Source organism: Topomyia yanbarensis, chromosome 2, assembly GCF_030247195.1.
Source record: "Topomyia yanbarensis strain Yona2022 chromosome 2, ASM3024719v1, whole genome shotgun sequence".
Classification (NCBI taxonomy): Eukaryota; Metazoa; Arthropoda; class Insecta; order Diptera; family Culicidae; genus Topomyia; species Topomyia yanbarensis.
Genome location: NC_080671.1, coordinates 126,812,801 through 126,831,047, shown reverse-complemented (window position 1 = coordinate 126,831,047; position 18,247 = coordinate 126,812,801). Strand labels below are relative to the sequence as shown.

The window sequence follows — 18,247 nt, the reverse complement described above, 5'->3', positions numbered from 1 at the left end:
TTAAAAATAGCATCTATTAAGGGTGTATATCTTATTTATGCTTAGATTAAGCGCACTCAAATTACCCTGTGCGATTGTTCGAGTATGCGAATAAACCGGCGCATATCAATTCAAATGCGTATGCAGAGGAATAAACCAAGCGTATATGTTTTGATGAATATGCGGAGCTATGTTATCAATTGACATTTGCTCTTCTCGATTTAACCATTCAGGAATCAGAAGCACGCCAATTAATACGTTGCTCAGTAAACGTACCCAAAGTATGAACATTGACTTTGTTGTTCATTGAACAACATAGGGGAAAGTCTTTTATAGTCAGGTGGCGTCAATGTATTTTTATTAACATTTTGATGGTTATTTTTGAAGATTGCTTTTCAAAGATTCTCACTTTTAGGGGGATGAATTTTTAAACATACAGGAAGGGCTTGTTAATAAGTAGGGGACACTGAAGAGGCTTGATCCCGGGGAGACTTGATCCCATCATTGTAACTCAAAGTTGGATCAGAAAACATTAACTTTTTTATACAAGAAAAAGGAATTGGAAATGTGTAATCAAATTTTCAACGAAGTCTCAGATGAACTGAAGAAGATTTATTTTATAAAATTTCAAACTTTTAAAGAATTATTAAAATCAGCCACTATATACTATACTTTTACAAAAAGAATTCCAGGAGAATATCAATTATATGAACATGCTATGATTGAGCTGATTTTTGGTTCAACTATATTTTTACTAAAGTTTGCTGAAATAGATGCTATGGGATGCGCTTGACTCCTTCAAATTCGTGGAGATTTGATCCCCTTCGCCTTGATTCATACACACCACTGAACATAACAAAACCCCATAGCAATTGAGGTAATGGTTGCCAGAAAATAACTAAAATAATTTGTAGAAAATGAACGCTTTGTCGTACAGAAACTTAGCTGTAATTGTTTACTGCAGTATAAGTAGCAACCATGCATTCCACATTTGACGTTCCTCAACCATGTCGTCAACCATAACAATAAACAGTTTTGAAATAATTGAACGGAGTTTTGGGGAATTCGTAAAAAAGCCAGGTGAGAGATGCGTAATATTTAGTAACAAAGTAATATCTAATAGCAATAAGGGGAACTGGGCAAATTCGGACCTAGTAAGGGTTAATGAGCTATAGAACTGGAACGTGTCAACCGATTCACAAATAAATATTTCTTCCTGAAAGCCTAATATATTGCGCACATTTTGTTTTAAGGCGACTTTTTCCGATCTTTTACAGTATTGTTCTGCGCAAAAGTACATGAAAGGTCCAAATTACCCCAACCCTGTTCCAATTCGGACCACCCATTTCTTATCGATTTTTTGCAATAGAAATGAATTCCTATTTTAACCTAAGTTATTTCTGTTTAATTTTCACTAAATTTCGAATTGTGAAATAAAATGTTCTCTTTGATATATAAAACTTTGTAGTAAATATACAATAGAAGGTAAGAGCTAGGCTAAATAACCTAAAATAGATTATGGGCTATAACGTCGAAACCTGTCTACCGATTTGCGAAAACTTATATTTTCCTGAAAACTCTCCCGACTGCGTACACTTTCCTCTGAAACGGTTTTTCGCGATTGCGTGTCAGATCGTATATACGGCAAAAAGGTCCGAAATGGACCAACCCATATTCTACTATTCACACACCGATTAAACGAAAATAGTTGATAGCCTTGCCCAAAACAAGATATTAAATAAAAGATATTATCCGCCAGATCCAAAATCACGATAATGCACTTGACTTAATTAATTGTTTTTACCAACAAAAATCTTGTTTTCCGACATACACATTTTTCAAAAAAAGTGCTCCGAAACAACATTAGCCTCTAGCGCCAGGGATACCAAATGACTTCATATTGTATAAAAATGTCTTCATTTATCTTCAACGGCCAAGATTCTGAATCGGTTATTGATTTTCAGCCAGAAATCATGCAGATATCCGATTAAATTTGTCTTCAAAATGAAAAACACGTCTTCACAACATTTGAAATGTCTTCAAAATGAAGACAATTCTTCAAATCTGGCAACTCTGCCTAGCGCACGCACACGAAAACACGAGAACCGCAAAATTTTGTGAGATAGAACAGAGCTACATGACCCAAGTAGCAATTGAAGGTTTATAGCATGCTACAAGTGCAATCTAAGTTTTATCAGTGACTACAAAACTACCATAAAACCTCAATTGTTACTTGGGGATGGCCATAAAAATGATATATACAGCCATAAAAATGATATATATGACATTGAATAGTGTAGGGTACCTATTTTGGCCCTATTAGGAAGGATACCACATTGTTTTAATAATCATTATTTTTATTAAATCAGCGTCTTAAGAATCAATATAATAACAAAAATGGCTTGAGAATGGTAGCATTCTTCTGTTTGAGCGTAGCGAAAACTCGAATCGAGCGCCTCAAATACCGCACTACCATTTGAGCCAATGCCAATTTGAGCAAAGATGGCAGACGTTATTCTAACCAAAGGCTTCACATGGGTAGGGTGATAATAGAAACAGGGCAAAAATTGGCTCATTACCCTACATGCTATTTCAAACATGTTTTCAAAGAGGAATCAAGTATCGCCAAATTAGGGATCGAGTCTCCACTAATCTAAGAATTTTCCGTTTTTTTGTTGTTTTCCAGAAATGCTCATAGTTCTTATTCAGTGTAATATTTCCATGTAACTTTTTTTTGATTATCCCTATAAAAAACTACAAAAAAATGCTGAGTTTTTTATCATTCTACGGCACTGGATTTAAAATTCAAAAAGGAGATCAAGTCTCCTCAGTCTCCCCTACTGTGGAAGGCACCAATGACCGTTACTTAGCCAATTTCGCGTTAATTCAAATTTTAAATTTGAATAATATTTTTACTCGGGGTCTCTGGTAGACAAAACAATTTTGCTGAAGTGCTCACTATCCAGGAACTTGTTATATCTAAGTTTATATACATATGAATACTTTATAACTCGTTTGTACATCGATCTAAAAAAATAACATATTTTGGAAATTAATGAATAATTGATATAAAATAGTTAATTTTCAGTTAATGGTGGATTTGTGTTCTTTGTATTCAATAAGTTATGTGTATGTATTGTTTAACACTTAAATTTAGAGGCATTTCTTCACAAAAGAGCATCCCCTTTAACGAGAAGTCATTTTATGTGTGCCGATTTCAATGACTACAGTGTTTGTTAGTGCATAGGTTATAAGATTATTGGCCTGGTATATGTTTCCTACTTCATTGTTAAGTGAGATAATGGGGTTTCTGTCAAGTGACAGTTTTTATGTTGATTTTAGGCTTTAGGATAGAGATTCTAGCAGGATTCTTATACCTTTAACCGAGGGAAATATTGTAAAAAACTGGTGTTATATAATTTTTTTAAATTCAGAAAAAAAATTATTTTCAGTATTTTTCATTCTGGGACGATTTTCATTAATGGGTATTTTTACGCATTTCGTTGTAAGTTTTCTACAAGAAATAATAAGTAAAACGTAACCAGGTTGACGTACAAGCTCTTTACCCATTAAGTGGGTTATTCCACTTTTATTCAAAATGGGCAGTTTTCTACGCATCAGTGTAGACATTGAGAAAAATATTTGCCACTGAAAAAATCAATATATTAGTTTTTCAAACTAATAAGTTGGCTCCAAAGAAAAAATAGACACTTATCAGAACAAAATTTCAAAACTTTTGGAAAATTGACCTCAAAAGTATTTTATTGAAACACTATTTTTTTAAATTTAAACCAAATAATGGAAAATGCCGTAAAATAAAAGCCTCTAACGATAGTTAAGGAATTGAGTGACAAAGTTACTCAAACATGATTATTTTTTAATTTTCAGTAGGGCTTTATACTTCTATTGTTATTGTTCAGGAGATATTTTCATTCCAAAAATCAAGGAGACCCTGTTTTTTACACCGAAATGAAGCGCACTTATTGTGAAGAAATTCTTCTGAAGACACTGAATGTCTAGCACTTACGGGATATAAGAACTGGATTTTCAACAAAAAATCGTTTTTTGGCCCATGGAACAGAGGTAGTTTATAAGCAAACATTTCACATAACCAGTAGCTAGGAGACAAACCATGTACCCCTTATTTTGTAGTGTTTTTAAAGTACTATCAGCTGGCCATAACATTGATTGCCACTTTTTGCCAGTTATTTAGCTTAGAAAATGTCGAATTTTGATAATAAAAAAACGTCAATAACTCTATTTATATAAAAGTTAATGAGTTGGTCTCTGAAGAAGAAATGTGCGCATTTGTAAGAGATAACTTTTGTCCGAAGTCGACATTCACGAGAAATCAACTTCAAAGATGTTATATTAAAAAAAACTGAATTTTTAAGAGCCCACCTAAACGGAACAAGGGAAATCGCTGTAAAATAAAAACAGTTGAAGAGTTTTCACGTTTTCAGCAAAGTTACTCAAAATTGTTTTCTCTATATTTCTTTGGAAGATCATATTCTCCTTTTTTCATTCAGGAGATAATTTTTTTATTTCAAAAATCGAGAGGGCCACCCTAATTATGTTTTCCCTAAAATGAAGAGCACTTATTGTAGAGAATTTGTTCCAAAGACACTGAAAGTCTAGTACTAACGGTTTATATGTTCTGGATTTTCGACCAAAAAAATTGATTTGTGGCCCATGGTGCATAGGGTCTTATGATTAATCTAAATAGTTTGATCATATTTGGGTTGCTTTCTTATAGCTTTCAAATGGTTTACAATATCACCTTGATGTCAAAGGGAAAGTTACAGGAAATGTTATGGGCCTTTTGAAAAAGTTATTATTGTTGGTGGAGAAACGCGAATAACTTCTAAAAAGGTCGTAAGAAAACAAAAGAATTGTGTTGTTAAAACGAAATTTGAAATATCTCAAGAACTACTACATTTCAGAAAATTTTTGTAATAAGCGTTTTGATTTAAAATAGCGTTTAATATCATATTCAAAAAGAAAATTGTTTTTTTGCTGCAAATATTATGAATTATAAAAATATGTCAATAGTTGTTGTTAGGAAAACTTTTTGATTGAAAACATGATCCAAATACACTGAAAAAGTTTCTTTTGCGTCTTTGAAACGATAAACATTAGATTTTTGACATTTTATAATGGGGCAAATAACTTTTAAAAAGGGCATAATAACACGAATTAACTGTTTTTGTTGGAACAAAATTCCAAATATCTCGAAAACTATCGCATTGTGGAAGATTTTTGTTAAATACATTTTGATTTAAAATAAGACAAAAAATAATATTCTGTAATAAAAATACAGTTTTATATGTCAATTAGTATGCATTTAAAACATGATTAAGTTATTGTTAGAAAGCCTTTTTAACTAATAAGTTCTCCATCATACAGTCACATTCAAAATGTTTTTTTTCTCTCGAGGTTTTTATTGACAAAATATAAAAAAAGGAAAAATGGGTTTTTGTTTTTGTGAAAAATGACACAATTTTTTTTTCAGTTTATATTATAACATAAATATTCATTTCCTGAAACGCGTTCTCAGAAAGTTTTGCTGTATAAAATACAATAATCGAACCAAAAAATTGAAATTAACGCACGTACGAATGTTTACGCCCTTTTGAAAAATTGCTCTTGTATCAAAATATTGCAATTGTCAGAGAAAATATTAGAGATTCATAAACCGAACACAACATCAAAATTTCGTTTGAATCGACGATGGTCATATTTTGTGGTCGGCCGGTTTGTCATGGAATCCCTCATTTTCAAGTCATATCAGCACGAAGAACAAATGTTTTATCGCAATATTCATTAGTTTACTTTTATCATCAATCAATTATATCAATTGTTCTCATTGTATTGAGTACTTTCATATACTATGGAGTAGTACATGCACTATATTATTAATTGTCTTGTTTACCATATTTTTTATGAGTGATTGTTGATGCGAATGGTGACAAAACCAAGAGTCTCGTTTACGGTATTTCAGTAGTACTTATTAGGGCATTGCAAACAATTTTTTTTTGAATTTTTCGACAAATGTGAAAGTAAGCTCAGCTAAGCTTTCACATCACTTGGACAATTCTAGACCCCCGCCCGCTTCGCTTAAAATTTTTGAAATTGGTACTATGGGATTATATGGAGGAAAAATATATTAAATGCTATAACTTTTGAAGTGGCACTCAGAAAATTACAATTCATACCTCATTTTAAAGAAAATAACTTTAGTAGTTGAATGGAGATCTGTTTCTGTTTCTCGAAAGATACGGGAAAGTGGGGTACTGGGTCAGTTTGTCCCCAAAATCCCCTATTTTTAATAATTTTTCTGCTCCGTGATGCAAATCATACATATTTTGCAGCTCTTCAAATGTAAAAAATCTCAGAAATCGAACGGAATCGTTTTGACCTTTGTCCGAATACGAAAAGTTGGGATTATAGGGCCTTTTGTCATTCATATTAAATTTTATCATTTTCTCGTGCATATATCTCTATTATTCTTCTAAAAATTTACACAATAAATTGGATCAACTCACTGCTTACAAACCGTAAAATAACTAGCACGCTTGGAAACAGGTAACTGACTATGAAAACAAATAAGGGATGTCCTCAAGGCGGAGTTCTATCACCCTTATTGTAGTCATTAGTTGTAGACGAGCTGTTGAAATCATTAACTGAAACATAAGCTCATTTACTTGGAAAAATAAATATTCCATATCAACACTTTTGCTCAACGGAACAATAACTGAACTGTCCTCTGAAGTAAAGTATCTGGAATTGATACTAGATAAAAAACTAAACTGGTGTGCACACATTGAGCAGGTTATAAGCAAGGCAACTAGTGCTCTTTAGGTGTGCAGTAAAACAATTGGTAAAAATGGTGTTTCAGACCAAGTATGGTTCACTGGTTATACTCTACAATAGTGAAACCAAGAATAACATATGCCTCGCTATTTTGGTGGCTTGAAACAAAAGAGACATCAACTCAAGAACAGCTAGGTAAACTTAAAAGGTTTGCTTGTGAAGCGATAAACGGTACCATGCCGTCGCTGTTGTGCTATCTTATGACAAATGCCATTTTAGGACAAACTGAGTTAGATATGTCACATTACTTGTCTGAAAAATCTCTACATCGTGGCGCTTTCAGAATTTTGAAATTCTACTTAGTTACTAAGATATAGCGAGAAACATGATAAGAAATTATGATTTTTTTGCTTCAAATCACTGTATCTTGCGATTTTCTCTAGTTATATTGAAGTTTTAGATGTTTTTATATTAAAAATGTCTGAGAAACACAATGGCGTAAAAGTTTTCCTAAGAAAAATACACGAGTTGCGAGAAAAACACAGCTTAAGTTTTAAACTGGAAATATGGCATATTTGGCAACACTGTAACCAAAAATTACTATTTTTTATAGATTTCCTGATTCATTTCCTTCAAAATGTATCTAACCGATTGTTTATAGACCAAATTAAACCAAAGATATGAATAAAAGTTCATTTTGGATGCTTTTTCTATGGAAAATTTTCCATGCACTATTATGACACGCCATACAAATTTTGTCATCAATACACACCTATGACACGTGTGAGTGTGACTTTTGTTTACATTTTTAGTAAAAACTTGCAATGTAGTTTACCGATCTTCGTTATATTTGAGAAATTAATACAGAATAGATAGAAGCATCAATTGACTTGACTCTGAATTAGTTCCACCATTTATAAGTTACAAGATATTCAATCTCAAACTTTAAAAATCGTTTTTTTCGAAATATGCTAAATGGTGCTTGTCATAAGATAGCACAATAGCGACGATGCGAAGTACTTTATCGAAAGTATTAGATGCGATGTTGCATCTTCTTCCGCTACATCAGGTGATGTATCTTACATTAACGAGCGTTCAAAGTAGGATAAAAGGGTATAATACGCCCCACCGGGGCTAAATGCCCCTCTTCGATTCCCAGGATTCCTGAATTATCTAAAAAGTAAAAATGACTGATAACAGTATCGTTTCATGAAATCAACGTACTAAGTTAGTTTGGTATTTTTAATATGTTGCAAAACAACAGTATACACAAAAGTTTCAAAAGAGCTACTTTTATGTAAGCTTCCACTTTTTCCAATAGCATTACAACCAATTAGAAATAGTCGGATTCGATAGAACTATTTCAAGTAGCTTACTAGAATGTTATAGTTACTATCTTAGTTTATAGCTTGGCTTAAAAATATGTGTGTGTGTGTAGAATTATTCATGTATTCACAACAGCTCATCACCGGCCAAAACGCCCCACCCATTGTGGGGCATACTCACCGATTGCTGTGGGGCATACCGTCCTCTTGTTGTGGGGCATATTACACTTTCACCGGGGGCATTTTGCCCTGGGTGAAAGAAAAAACTAGAATTTAGGCATCTTTGAAAAATGTTTAATTGTACTTGTCTCAGGATGTTTTTAATAAAAAATGAAACGGGTACTAATTTCTAATATAACAATAAATTAGAGTAGTTAGTGAGAAGATCATAGCGTCGAATGGTGAAATATAGCTATTTTTGCTTAAGGGGGGCGTATTAGACCTGTTTACCCTAAGTCGTCATAAACAATTATTAACTGGAAATACAACAGGACATCTTGCGGTTCTGAAAGATTTTCCCATAATAACCTGGTCATTGCAAATGAAAACTGGTTGCATGCGATGCCGAACTTTGAAACTATTTACAAAATTATGGACCCTGAACGGTCAATTGGTAAAGATGGACGTAGGATAAGGGCAGAGTGAGACTCTTCTCGACCAATACATTTTGTTTTCTGTTGGTACATCGCAATGTAGCAATAACAAAAAATAGTATTGGCGTAAGAAATATGTCCATCTTTCCCTACCCTACTGTATCCGTCATACCCAACAGGATACAAATTTAAAAAATGTGTCTATATTCAGAATGATTAGGTAAAGTTTCCGTTTTTTCGCCAATCAAGTGTTAAATATCTAGTGTCTCATGCCCACTTAGAAATATTTCCCTAGATCAACGATTTTCAGGTTCTAATCGTTATTTTCGACTATCAAAAATTATATCCATAACCATGCTGTCGAAAAAACAAATCGTTTTGCTTATATATCTAATATTACGCTTACTTGATCACTGTAGTATCTTTCAGAAGCATTTGACATCTTTTAGAAATGTTACCGTATCATTACATTTTTATTGAATTTTGCAGTTTGTGAGAAACGCAAAGTGCCCATCCGACCCATAGCGTCCGTCTTAGCCAACTTTCCCCTATACAATATGACGTGGGAGCACCGAGTATGTAACGGATTTCTGCTGGCCTATCTTTCCAAAAAATCTTCCTTCGACCATGTCGTCCGAAACAACATAAATCACAACATACCGGCACGGTGCCCTCACTATGCTCCCAGTCGTAATTTACATGTGTGAGTGGAGAGAAAAGCCACTACCTGTAAAATCCTGCAACGGAAAACGGGCTCAGAGTAGGCTTTCACTTTGTTCGCAAACGTAGCCGAGATTGTCCTTGGACAGTGAAATGGCACTTTCACTTTCAACCAGTTTATTTTCCCTTCCCAGAGAAGATTCGTTCCGTTTCAACGTGCGGTATAACGTGCGGTTGCTCACGTTTTGTTATTTTGGTTCTTGCAAATTGCTCACGATTGTATCGATGATTATTGTCGGCGTACCACTTGTGTCTAGACAAGACTAGTCCTTGAAATACTAATTCGTCGAAGTCCGTCAATATTTCATAAAAAACCTAATGGATTTTGAGGACGAGTGGAATGCAATGGGTTAGTTAGATTAGTTAGTGATGTTCTACAAATGTCTTGTATGATCCAAAATAAAAACAAATTTTAGCTGTAAGGTTCAGAATTGGTAAAGAAATCTCTTCCGCAATGATCGTTTTTAGTTAAAATACCCAAACTCTAACTTCAACTATTTATCATATTTCATCACAATATGGTAGCATTTTTATCTTCGAAACCAGTAAGCCTATCTTTAACAGGGTGTCTAGACAAAAGAGTTAATCAAATATAATTTCCATAAAGCGCGCCCCTCGCAACGTTCTGCTTCCAAGTAAAACCCGAAATAACAACAACGGTTCTATATTTACCCACACGCCCAACCCGCACCCATAAATTAACATCTTTGGATTTGTTCTCGCCTCAGTGACGGGTTAATTTTAGATCGCCCTCAGACCTATCCTGTTGACCTCAAGTTCGGCGCATCTGCTCTTCCCACACAGGAAAACGTGAAAGTAGATCACTTTCTTCGACGAAGTTTTCCGAATTTCGATTCATCGTATCGTAGTGTACGCACGGCACCGATACCAATTTTTTCGCTCTCCTGTAAATGACCTTTGCCAAAGTTTGAATGTTAAACATACAATAGATGTCCTTCGGAACCAGGACCGGTTCGTTTCGTGAATATTCCGGTTTCAGATTTCGAATCCAAACATACGTCGTGTACCGTCGAGCAATTGACCGGTAACGGGAATTAGATCAACCTTATGGGATAATTGACCCTGCATTAACCTTTCATCAGTTGCAGCTGTTACACTTTGATTTGCACTTACATCCTAAGACATTTCCTCGGGCGGGTACCGCTTGATCTCCCATGGTTTCACTATTTCTTGATTTTTCCGTTTAAACAAAATCACTTGGTTTTACTTCACTAAAGCAGCACACAATATTTGTTATTCGGTTCGGTTTCTTTCTCTGTTACCGCTCGTTCCAACTAAATTCTGGAATTCTTCGCGGCGGACCGTAAACACCTCCGCACTAAAGAAAAGGGATCTTTTAATACAAGGGGAAAAATCCACGCCACGCTGTTGTTACGCTCCGACCGGTTTCACGTCCGATTGACGGTGCGACTCACGAGAGAATGCATGGAATAAGCGCGTGTCTTCACTCGACGAAATTTATGCTGCCAGCAAACAGAACAGCGCCAGTGAGCATCGTTACGCGTGTGTTGAAAAGGGAGTTGCGATGAAGCATTAATACACGTACCTACATATGTGAATCCGGCTTCTCTCCCGTGTTGATACCGGGAGTATGCTTTCGCTGCTGTGTTGGTTGTCGGAGAACTAGGGTGGTACTTGTAAATTCAATTCAATTAATAACACAGAGGAATATATAGTTGATTCTCGAGAAACATTTTTTTTCACCGAATGCCAGCAAAATTTTGCTGAATTTTCAACAGCTGATTACTTTTCTGAAAACCAGCATTGTCAAATTGACAGCGCAATTGCCGAATTTTCAGTATTCCGGGCTGGATTACTGTAAATCCGATAATTGCGCCGTCAATTTGACAATTCGAATTACTGAATTTTCAGCAAAGCGAATCTGCCAAACTGGTTTCTTGTATTGCTGAAGCTTTCAGCTAATGAAAATGCAGCAAAATTTTGCTGGCATTCGGCGAAAAAATTTGGTGTATAGGCAGGCTCGATGAGAGGGGGAGGCAGCCAGGGCAATTGCTCTGGGGCCCGAATCGTATTTGGGGGCCCGCGATCTTTCCCGAAAGATTGGCGAACATGTCCGGTATTCATAGAAGATCAAAAATAGCAATAGCAATTTCTTTGTAATCATTCGCCTTAATAAATTGTTATATGATGAAAGCGTATAAAAATGAAAATGTTATTTGATATTTGACATTTGTTAAAACAAACGTTCTTAAGGGAGTTGTCTACTTTGTGTACAAGTTTAAAAAACGAGTTTTATTGCTTGAATCGACGGAATAAACGGCAAAATATTGAGAAGCCAATCCAAAGTATTTTCGAAGAAAGCAATAGAGCGTCAAACAGAAATGCGAGTACACGCATCCGTCCTCTTCTACGTTCGCTTTTTGCTGGTGGTGCCGGTTGTTGGCTTGGATACACTGGGTGTGATTGTTGTTGAGTGAATATTTGTTCCTGTCAGATCCGTAGATATTGGTTTTGTAGCCGTTTGTGGTTTGGCATAAGATAACACTGTGCTGTTCACGGTTATAGTAGGTGTGCTTTTCTTAGATGCTTTTGCACAAAGTTTTCCATGGTGCAGTGTATTTTTGTAGAATTCGCGCATGGGGATCTACCACGGTTGCATAACCAGAATTGTCTGATGAAATGTCCCATTTTTGGTTGATCAGCATAAAATGGTTACGTATGAAAAAGTTGGTTTGTACGGAAGCATTCTCACCACAAGAACAAAGTTGGGGATACTCGGAAAAAGGCGAAGTTACACCTCTCACACCAAACAATTTGCGTAATTTGAACCAACATCTAGGTAGAGTTTGGATTAAACCAAGTATACATGCAAATCTTCTCACAGATCAGTGATCAAGTGCGTATACCAAATTGAGACGAGGTTTTCGACTGCGGATCGAATCCCAATTCTATAGGCACTAATTCGTCAACATATACAGTCGGTTTGTCAAACAAAAGACGAGAAAGGGCGGGTACATGGCAAGGCACAAATCTCCGATCAACATGGGGAACGTGCCATTTGAGCTAGACGCTACTGCTTCCTGATTCCTGAGTACCCGCAAATTGAAACACTCGTAGCTATGGCAATTTTACCCGACTTGGATACCACGGAATAAGAAGCTGTCGAAATTCAGCTGTCTGATACGCTATCCGTGGATGTGGCAATATGAGTCAACCGGAGATTACAGTGTTACGTTTATACGTTCACCTCGTTTTTCAGGATAACTTTTTTTTTCTTACGAGAAAACTGCGTCAAATTTTCAGCGTTTATTTTAAAACTTAATCAACGATGTTTCACGAAATTTGGAAGCTCTGGTGCGTTTCGTTCGTTTGTTATGGCACTTTAAGTAAAAAAACGTTTTTAATCCACCTAACAGTGTGATGAGACATTTCTTATAACTCTTATCACTCTCTTCGGATATTATATCGTTTGAGAACATTTAGAACTTGATGCTTCGCGATGTTTTTGATAACACATACCACATGGGATAGTTGCAGGACTCAGAGAATCGCTCAAATCAGTATAGGACAACATCAGTGCTAGAAATCTCAAACCAAATCAATGGGAAAGCGAAAAAATGACCCGTAAAATAGATATAAAAACGAATTATTGCTAATGCTCTGTTAATAAAATATCTAAATTCCTCAATCAATGCATTGTGGTGGGAAAACTGAATTTGCCTAAAGGGGTTATATATTGTACTGAGCTAAAATTTTTTTTTTGAATCCATTTGAAGTTTATACTTTACTCAAATTTCCAACGCGACTGAGAACTAAGAAATCAACGCTTTTTCTTGAAAAGGGCGATACTAGCAGTGATACCATTCAAAGAAAATCAACAGTGAATATTTCCAGACTTGGTTTTATTTCCTATTCAAGAACTATTGTGTGTTTTACATCCTAGATTGCATGATTCAGTGATCGAAACCCAAAACTTCATAAAGTATTTGAAATTATTAAATTAAAATTTGTTTTTGCTATTGAAATTGACAAAATGATAGTATCGCCCCTTTGGCGATTGTTTACTTTTTCGGTCCCACCTATCAGCATTGAAGTCTCCCCCTTACGTTTTTTTACAATGACTACCGTTCTGCACCACCGATTTCGTCCGTATTTTTTCAATAGCGATCATTGTTACTATTTACAGCTGGTATCAGCTTGATAATCCTAAAAAATACGAAAATAACAGTTTCGCCTCTAATCTGCTAGCAAAAAAAGTATCGCCCTGTTTGTTTGCATGGAGCGTGGAGGGCGAAACTTTAAATAAACAAAAATACAGTTTCGTCCGTTGTATTTTTTGCTGTAGTTTAAGAAACCAATATCGTAGTATCAAAATTTTTAGGTTAATTTGTAGCATTTCAAAGCCCTCATTCGCATGTATCAAAAAAAGCCTTATGTTTACATTTGTAATTATCGCCCTTTTCACAAAAAAGCGTTGAAATGAAATCGCAGCTCCTGATATCACGCTATCTCTGAAGTGCATGCGTGCATAGTTTCAAATTTTACTTCGACATCGACTTTTTCTAAAGGTGACTTCCCAGTAGTATCCTTGATTTGAATTATTATCGCTAATTCTAATGCCAAAGAACAAATAAAAACCTCACGAAAAGGAACCGTTTGGGAAAATTATCATCATTACTGGAATTTTCATTTTCATGAAACTTTGCGATAACATTACGTCACTTGCGTTAATGCACTGGGTGCACAGTGCTCTGAAAATCTAGCGAAATCGTCTTAGGGCATCAGCGGGTCTAGTTCAGAGCTATCTGCGCGGCGAGTTAAATCTGTAAAGAATACTAAAAATTAATTTCTATTCCATAATTTTCAGTTCAGTATTTCGAGAGATCGTGCTCACCGCAAGCCATGAAAAATAGACTACGTTGTGAAGCGATGGTCACTATTTAATAAAAAATCACGGTTAAATAAAAAATAACACTATGAAAAAATTCCAAAAAGCTTATAATTTTCACAAACTTATTAAGAAAAATTGTTTAATAAGCTTTTGTAATATTGTGTAGGAAAAAAGCGGAAAAATTAAGTACTTTCTCTATCTGCAACATATAAACCCTTAAGTATACCAATTAATTGGTATACGAATTGGAATAGGTTCGCCAAATTTTGGAACAAATCTATAAAATAACCCCTTGAAAACTACCTAAAAATTGTTGTAGTTTGCAATAAAAAATCCCCAAAAATGAAATGTACCTATTAATGTGATACACAGTGAATAATACATACAATAAAGACCCATTTTTATCAGTCTCATGGTGTGTTTTAGGCTGACAAAATGGGGACATTGACTAAATCGGGCTTTTTTTTTCTTTATAATGAACTGAAACTGTTAAAATATTTTCCCGTCCCTTGATGTAGTCTGATAACTATTTCTGATTATGAAGAACTTTTCATTTTTGCATATTTCCATCTTCATGATAAGGAAAACATGCTCAAGAAAGGATTTACTCGAATTCAGTCTTGTTCGTCTGCTAGAGCCCATCATTCATTTTTTGCTGATAAAATCGGGGTTTCAATGCATCATAATAGATATTCAGCATTCGAAGAAGTTTCTTGTTAACGAGTGTAGAACGAATTTTTTTTTACTTACTTGAAGTCAGCGGCGTAGCCAGAAATTCGGTTTGGTGGGGGTTTGGTGAAAATCGATCATACTGTCCAAACGGCATAATTCCGAAACCGTAATTTTTGAAGTTTTAAAATTATGCAGAATTAATTTTTCAGAAAATAGTAACAGAGTTCGTGTCTTTAACGAATTTGTTGAGACTTTATTGTAGTCATGAATATTAACCTGAGAAAATTCACCATAAATACTTCTACTACCATCAAAATTATTTTATCAGATGTTGCGCTGTTTAACGTTTGTAAAACTCATCGAAGATACTAAACCTCCGAAATTGGCGGTTTCAAAATGATGCTATCTTGACCTTAAATTACTGTTTTTAAACATTTGACCTATACATATAATTGGTCATACAACAAAAACCAAAAGCTCATCAAAATCGATCAGAACCTGCTAGAATCGAATGGAAATCGTTATTTTTCATAAATTTCTCTCTACATTCGGAAAGTGTTATCCTCGATATTAATCATATTACGTTTTCGTCTCAACTCGACCCATTCCCAAAATAAAAACCTGTTTTAATCCACCTAGTGGTGCAATTGTGCTTTTCTCATTTGTCCAGACTACGATTCCATGGCTGGTTATGTTCAATACAATGATGGAAATGAATATTACATGTTCAGTACGATTTGCACATACATACAATGGATCGACAGCCACGACCTTGAGATACTATGTGATACTGAAAAATCGCTTGAAACCAGCGGCGGATCATGGAGAAAGATCCGGAGGTCCAGGTCCTGCCGAAAATTTTCAACTTGTTAAGAAATTTTAAACTAGTTATAATTTTAAAGTAGCAACCCCTCACTGCATACTTCTTCCGGGCCGGTATTATTGACGATTTTTAGAGTGATTGCATAACCTTTCTATATGAGAAAGGCAAAAATGTACCAAAGTCCAAAAAAGTCAATTTTTGTCAAACATTATTTTTTTCGAGTTTATTTTTTTTTTCCATACGTTTATTTGACACGGCATTTGCAAAAGCTTTTTACGCCAGTTTCTTTTTTTACGTAGCACGTTACAAAAATCCTTAAGACTAATTTTAACTATACTAGTAATTTGTCTAAAACTAACATTGAAATCACTTTATTGTTTGCTTTTTTCCATACATTTATTATATTTCATAATGATCTAGTATTTTCGGGTGTATTTATTTACTTTTTTTCTGTTATTGTCTAAATTTAAAAACTGAATATTCTAGGACACTTTAATTGATGAATGATTAGCCTTGGATGAGAGTATGAGGAGATGAATTTAATTAAATTTTGACAGACGCTGTTTTTAGAAAATGATAGATAAGTTCCATGTATAGAGGATCGCGATACGCCAGGATTTCTCTAATAGGAACATGGATTGGTCTTCCTCGGACTTGTAAAGAATCTACTAATTGTGATCTAGCTTCACGATATTCAGTGCAGGACCAAACAACATGCTCAATGTCATGGTAACCCTCTCCACAAGCACAATGATTACCCTCAGCGAGCCCAATACGACGGAGATGCGCATCTAAAGTATAATGATTGGACATGAGCCTAGACATCACACGGATGAAGTCCCGACTTACATCCAATCCTTTGAACCATGCCTTCGTTGATACTTTAGGGATAATTGAGTGTAGCCATCGTCCCATATCTCCATTGCCCCAAGATGTTTGCCAACTAGCAAGTGTCCTCTGTCGAGAAGCGCTATAAAATTCATTGTAAGCGATGGGTCTTTCATATATTTCACCATCTAGTGCACCAATCTTGGCTAAATTATCAGCTTTCTCATTGCCCGCAATAGAGCAATGGGCGGGGAGCCACACTAGGGTAAATTTATAACATTTTCTTGTCAGGTTACTCAGAGATTCTCGTATCTTCCCCAAAAAGAATGGATCGTGATTATCAATCCTCTTTGTGCGTAGAGCTGCAATTGTGCTGAGACTATCAGTGAGGATAAAGTAATGGTTCGGGGTTAAAGTATTAATTATTTGCAAACTATAGTGAACTGCTGCTAGTTCCGCTATATAAACAGAGGCGGGTTCTGCAAGTTTGAGAGAAATTGAAAAATTATTGTTGAAAATACCGAAACCAGTGGCCTCACTGATTCGTGACCCATCAGTGTAAAACATTTTAAGGCAGTCTATGTGTTGATATTTACTTGTGAATATTTTAGGGATCTCCCACGAGCGTAGATGATCCGGAATTCCACGAATCTCTGCTTGCATGGACGTGTCGAAGAATAAAGTGGATTCAGGAATATCTAGTATATTGACGTATGTGGGAACATACCTAGCAGGCGTTATTTCTTGTGACATGTGATTGAAATACACTGTCATGAATCTGGTTTGGGGTTGAAGCTCGACAAGTCTTTCAAAATTTTCAATTACCAGTGGGTTCATAACCTCACATCGAATAAGTAAACGAGAAGAGAGATCCCAGAATCGGTCTTTTAAAGGAAGAACTCCCGCTAGTACTTCAAGACTCATTGTATGGGTCGACTGCATGCAACCTAAGGCAATTCGTAAACAGCGATACTGTATCCGTTCCAGTTTAATAATGTGAGTGTTCGCAGCTGAACGGAAACAGATGCACCCATATTCCATTACTGAAAGTATTGTTGTTTGATACAATCTTATCATGTCACTTGGATGAGAACCCCACCATGATCCAGTTATTGTTCGCAGAAAATTTATCCTTTGTTGGCACTTCTTTATCAGATACCTAATGTGGCCTCCCCATGTACCTTTAGAATCGAACCAAATTCCGAGATATTTAAAGGTCATGACTTGGGCTATCGTTCTACCAACCAACTGAAGCTGAAGCTGAGCTGGATCACGCTTCCTTGAGAAAACGACCAACTCTGTTTTCTCCGTAGAGAAATCGATGCCCAGCTTTAAAGCCCAAATTGATAAATTATCCAAGCTATCTTGCAATGGTTGTTGTAAATTTATAGCTTTTGGTCCTGTAACAGAAATCACGCTATCATCTGCAAGTTGTCTTAAAGTGCATGGGCTGACAATACAATTATCAATGTCATTCACGTAAAAATTATAGAGAAGGGGGCTTAGACAAGAGCCTTGTGGGAGGCCCATGTAACTTATTCTGAGTGTCGCCAAATCGCCATATGAAAAATGCATGTGCTTTTCTGATAATAAATTGTATAAATAATTATTTAATATCGGT

General features: G+C 35.4%; 1 protein-coding gene across 1 annotated transcript in view; it reads right to left on the bottom strand.

Annotated features, from left to right (window-relative positions):
* The window catches only part of LOC131681236 (sialin), a 44,510-nt gene extending 33,622 nt beyond the window's left edge, over positions 1 to 10,888 (bottom strand). The window contains exon 1 of the mRNA XM_058961944.1: positions 10,565 to 10,888. Coding sequence (XP_058817927.1) covers positions 10,565 to 10,607 — 43 coding nt within the window. The 5' untranslated portion in view covers positions 10,608 to 10,888. The remainder of the gene's footprint in view (positions 1 to 10,564) is intronic.
* Between the last annotated feature and the right edge of the window lie 7,359 nt (positions 10,889 to 18,247).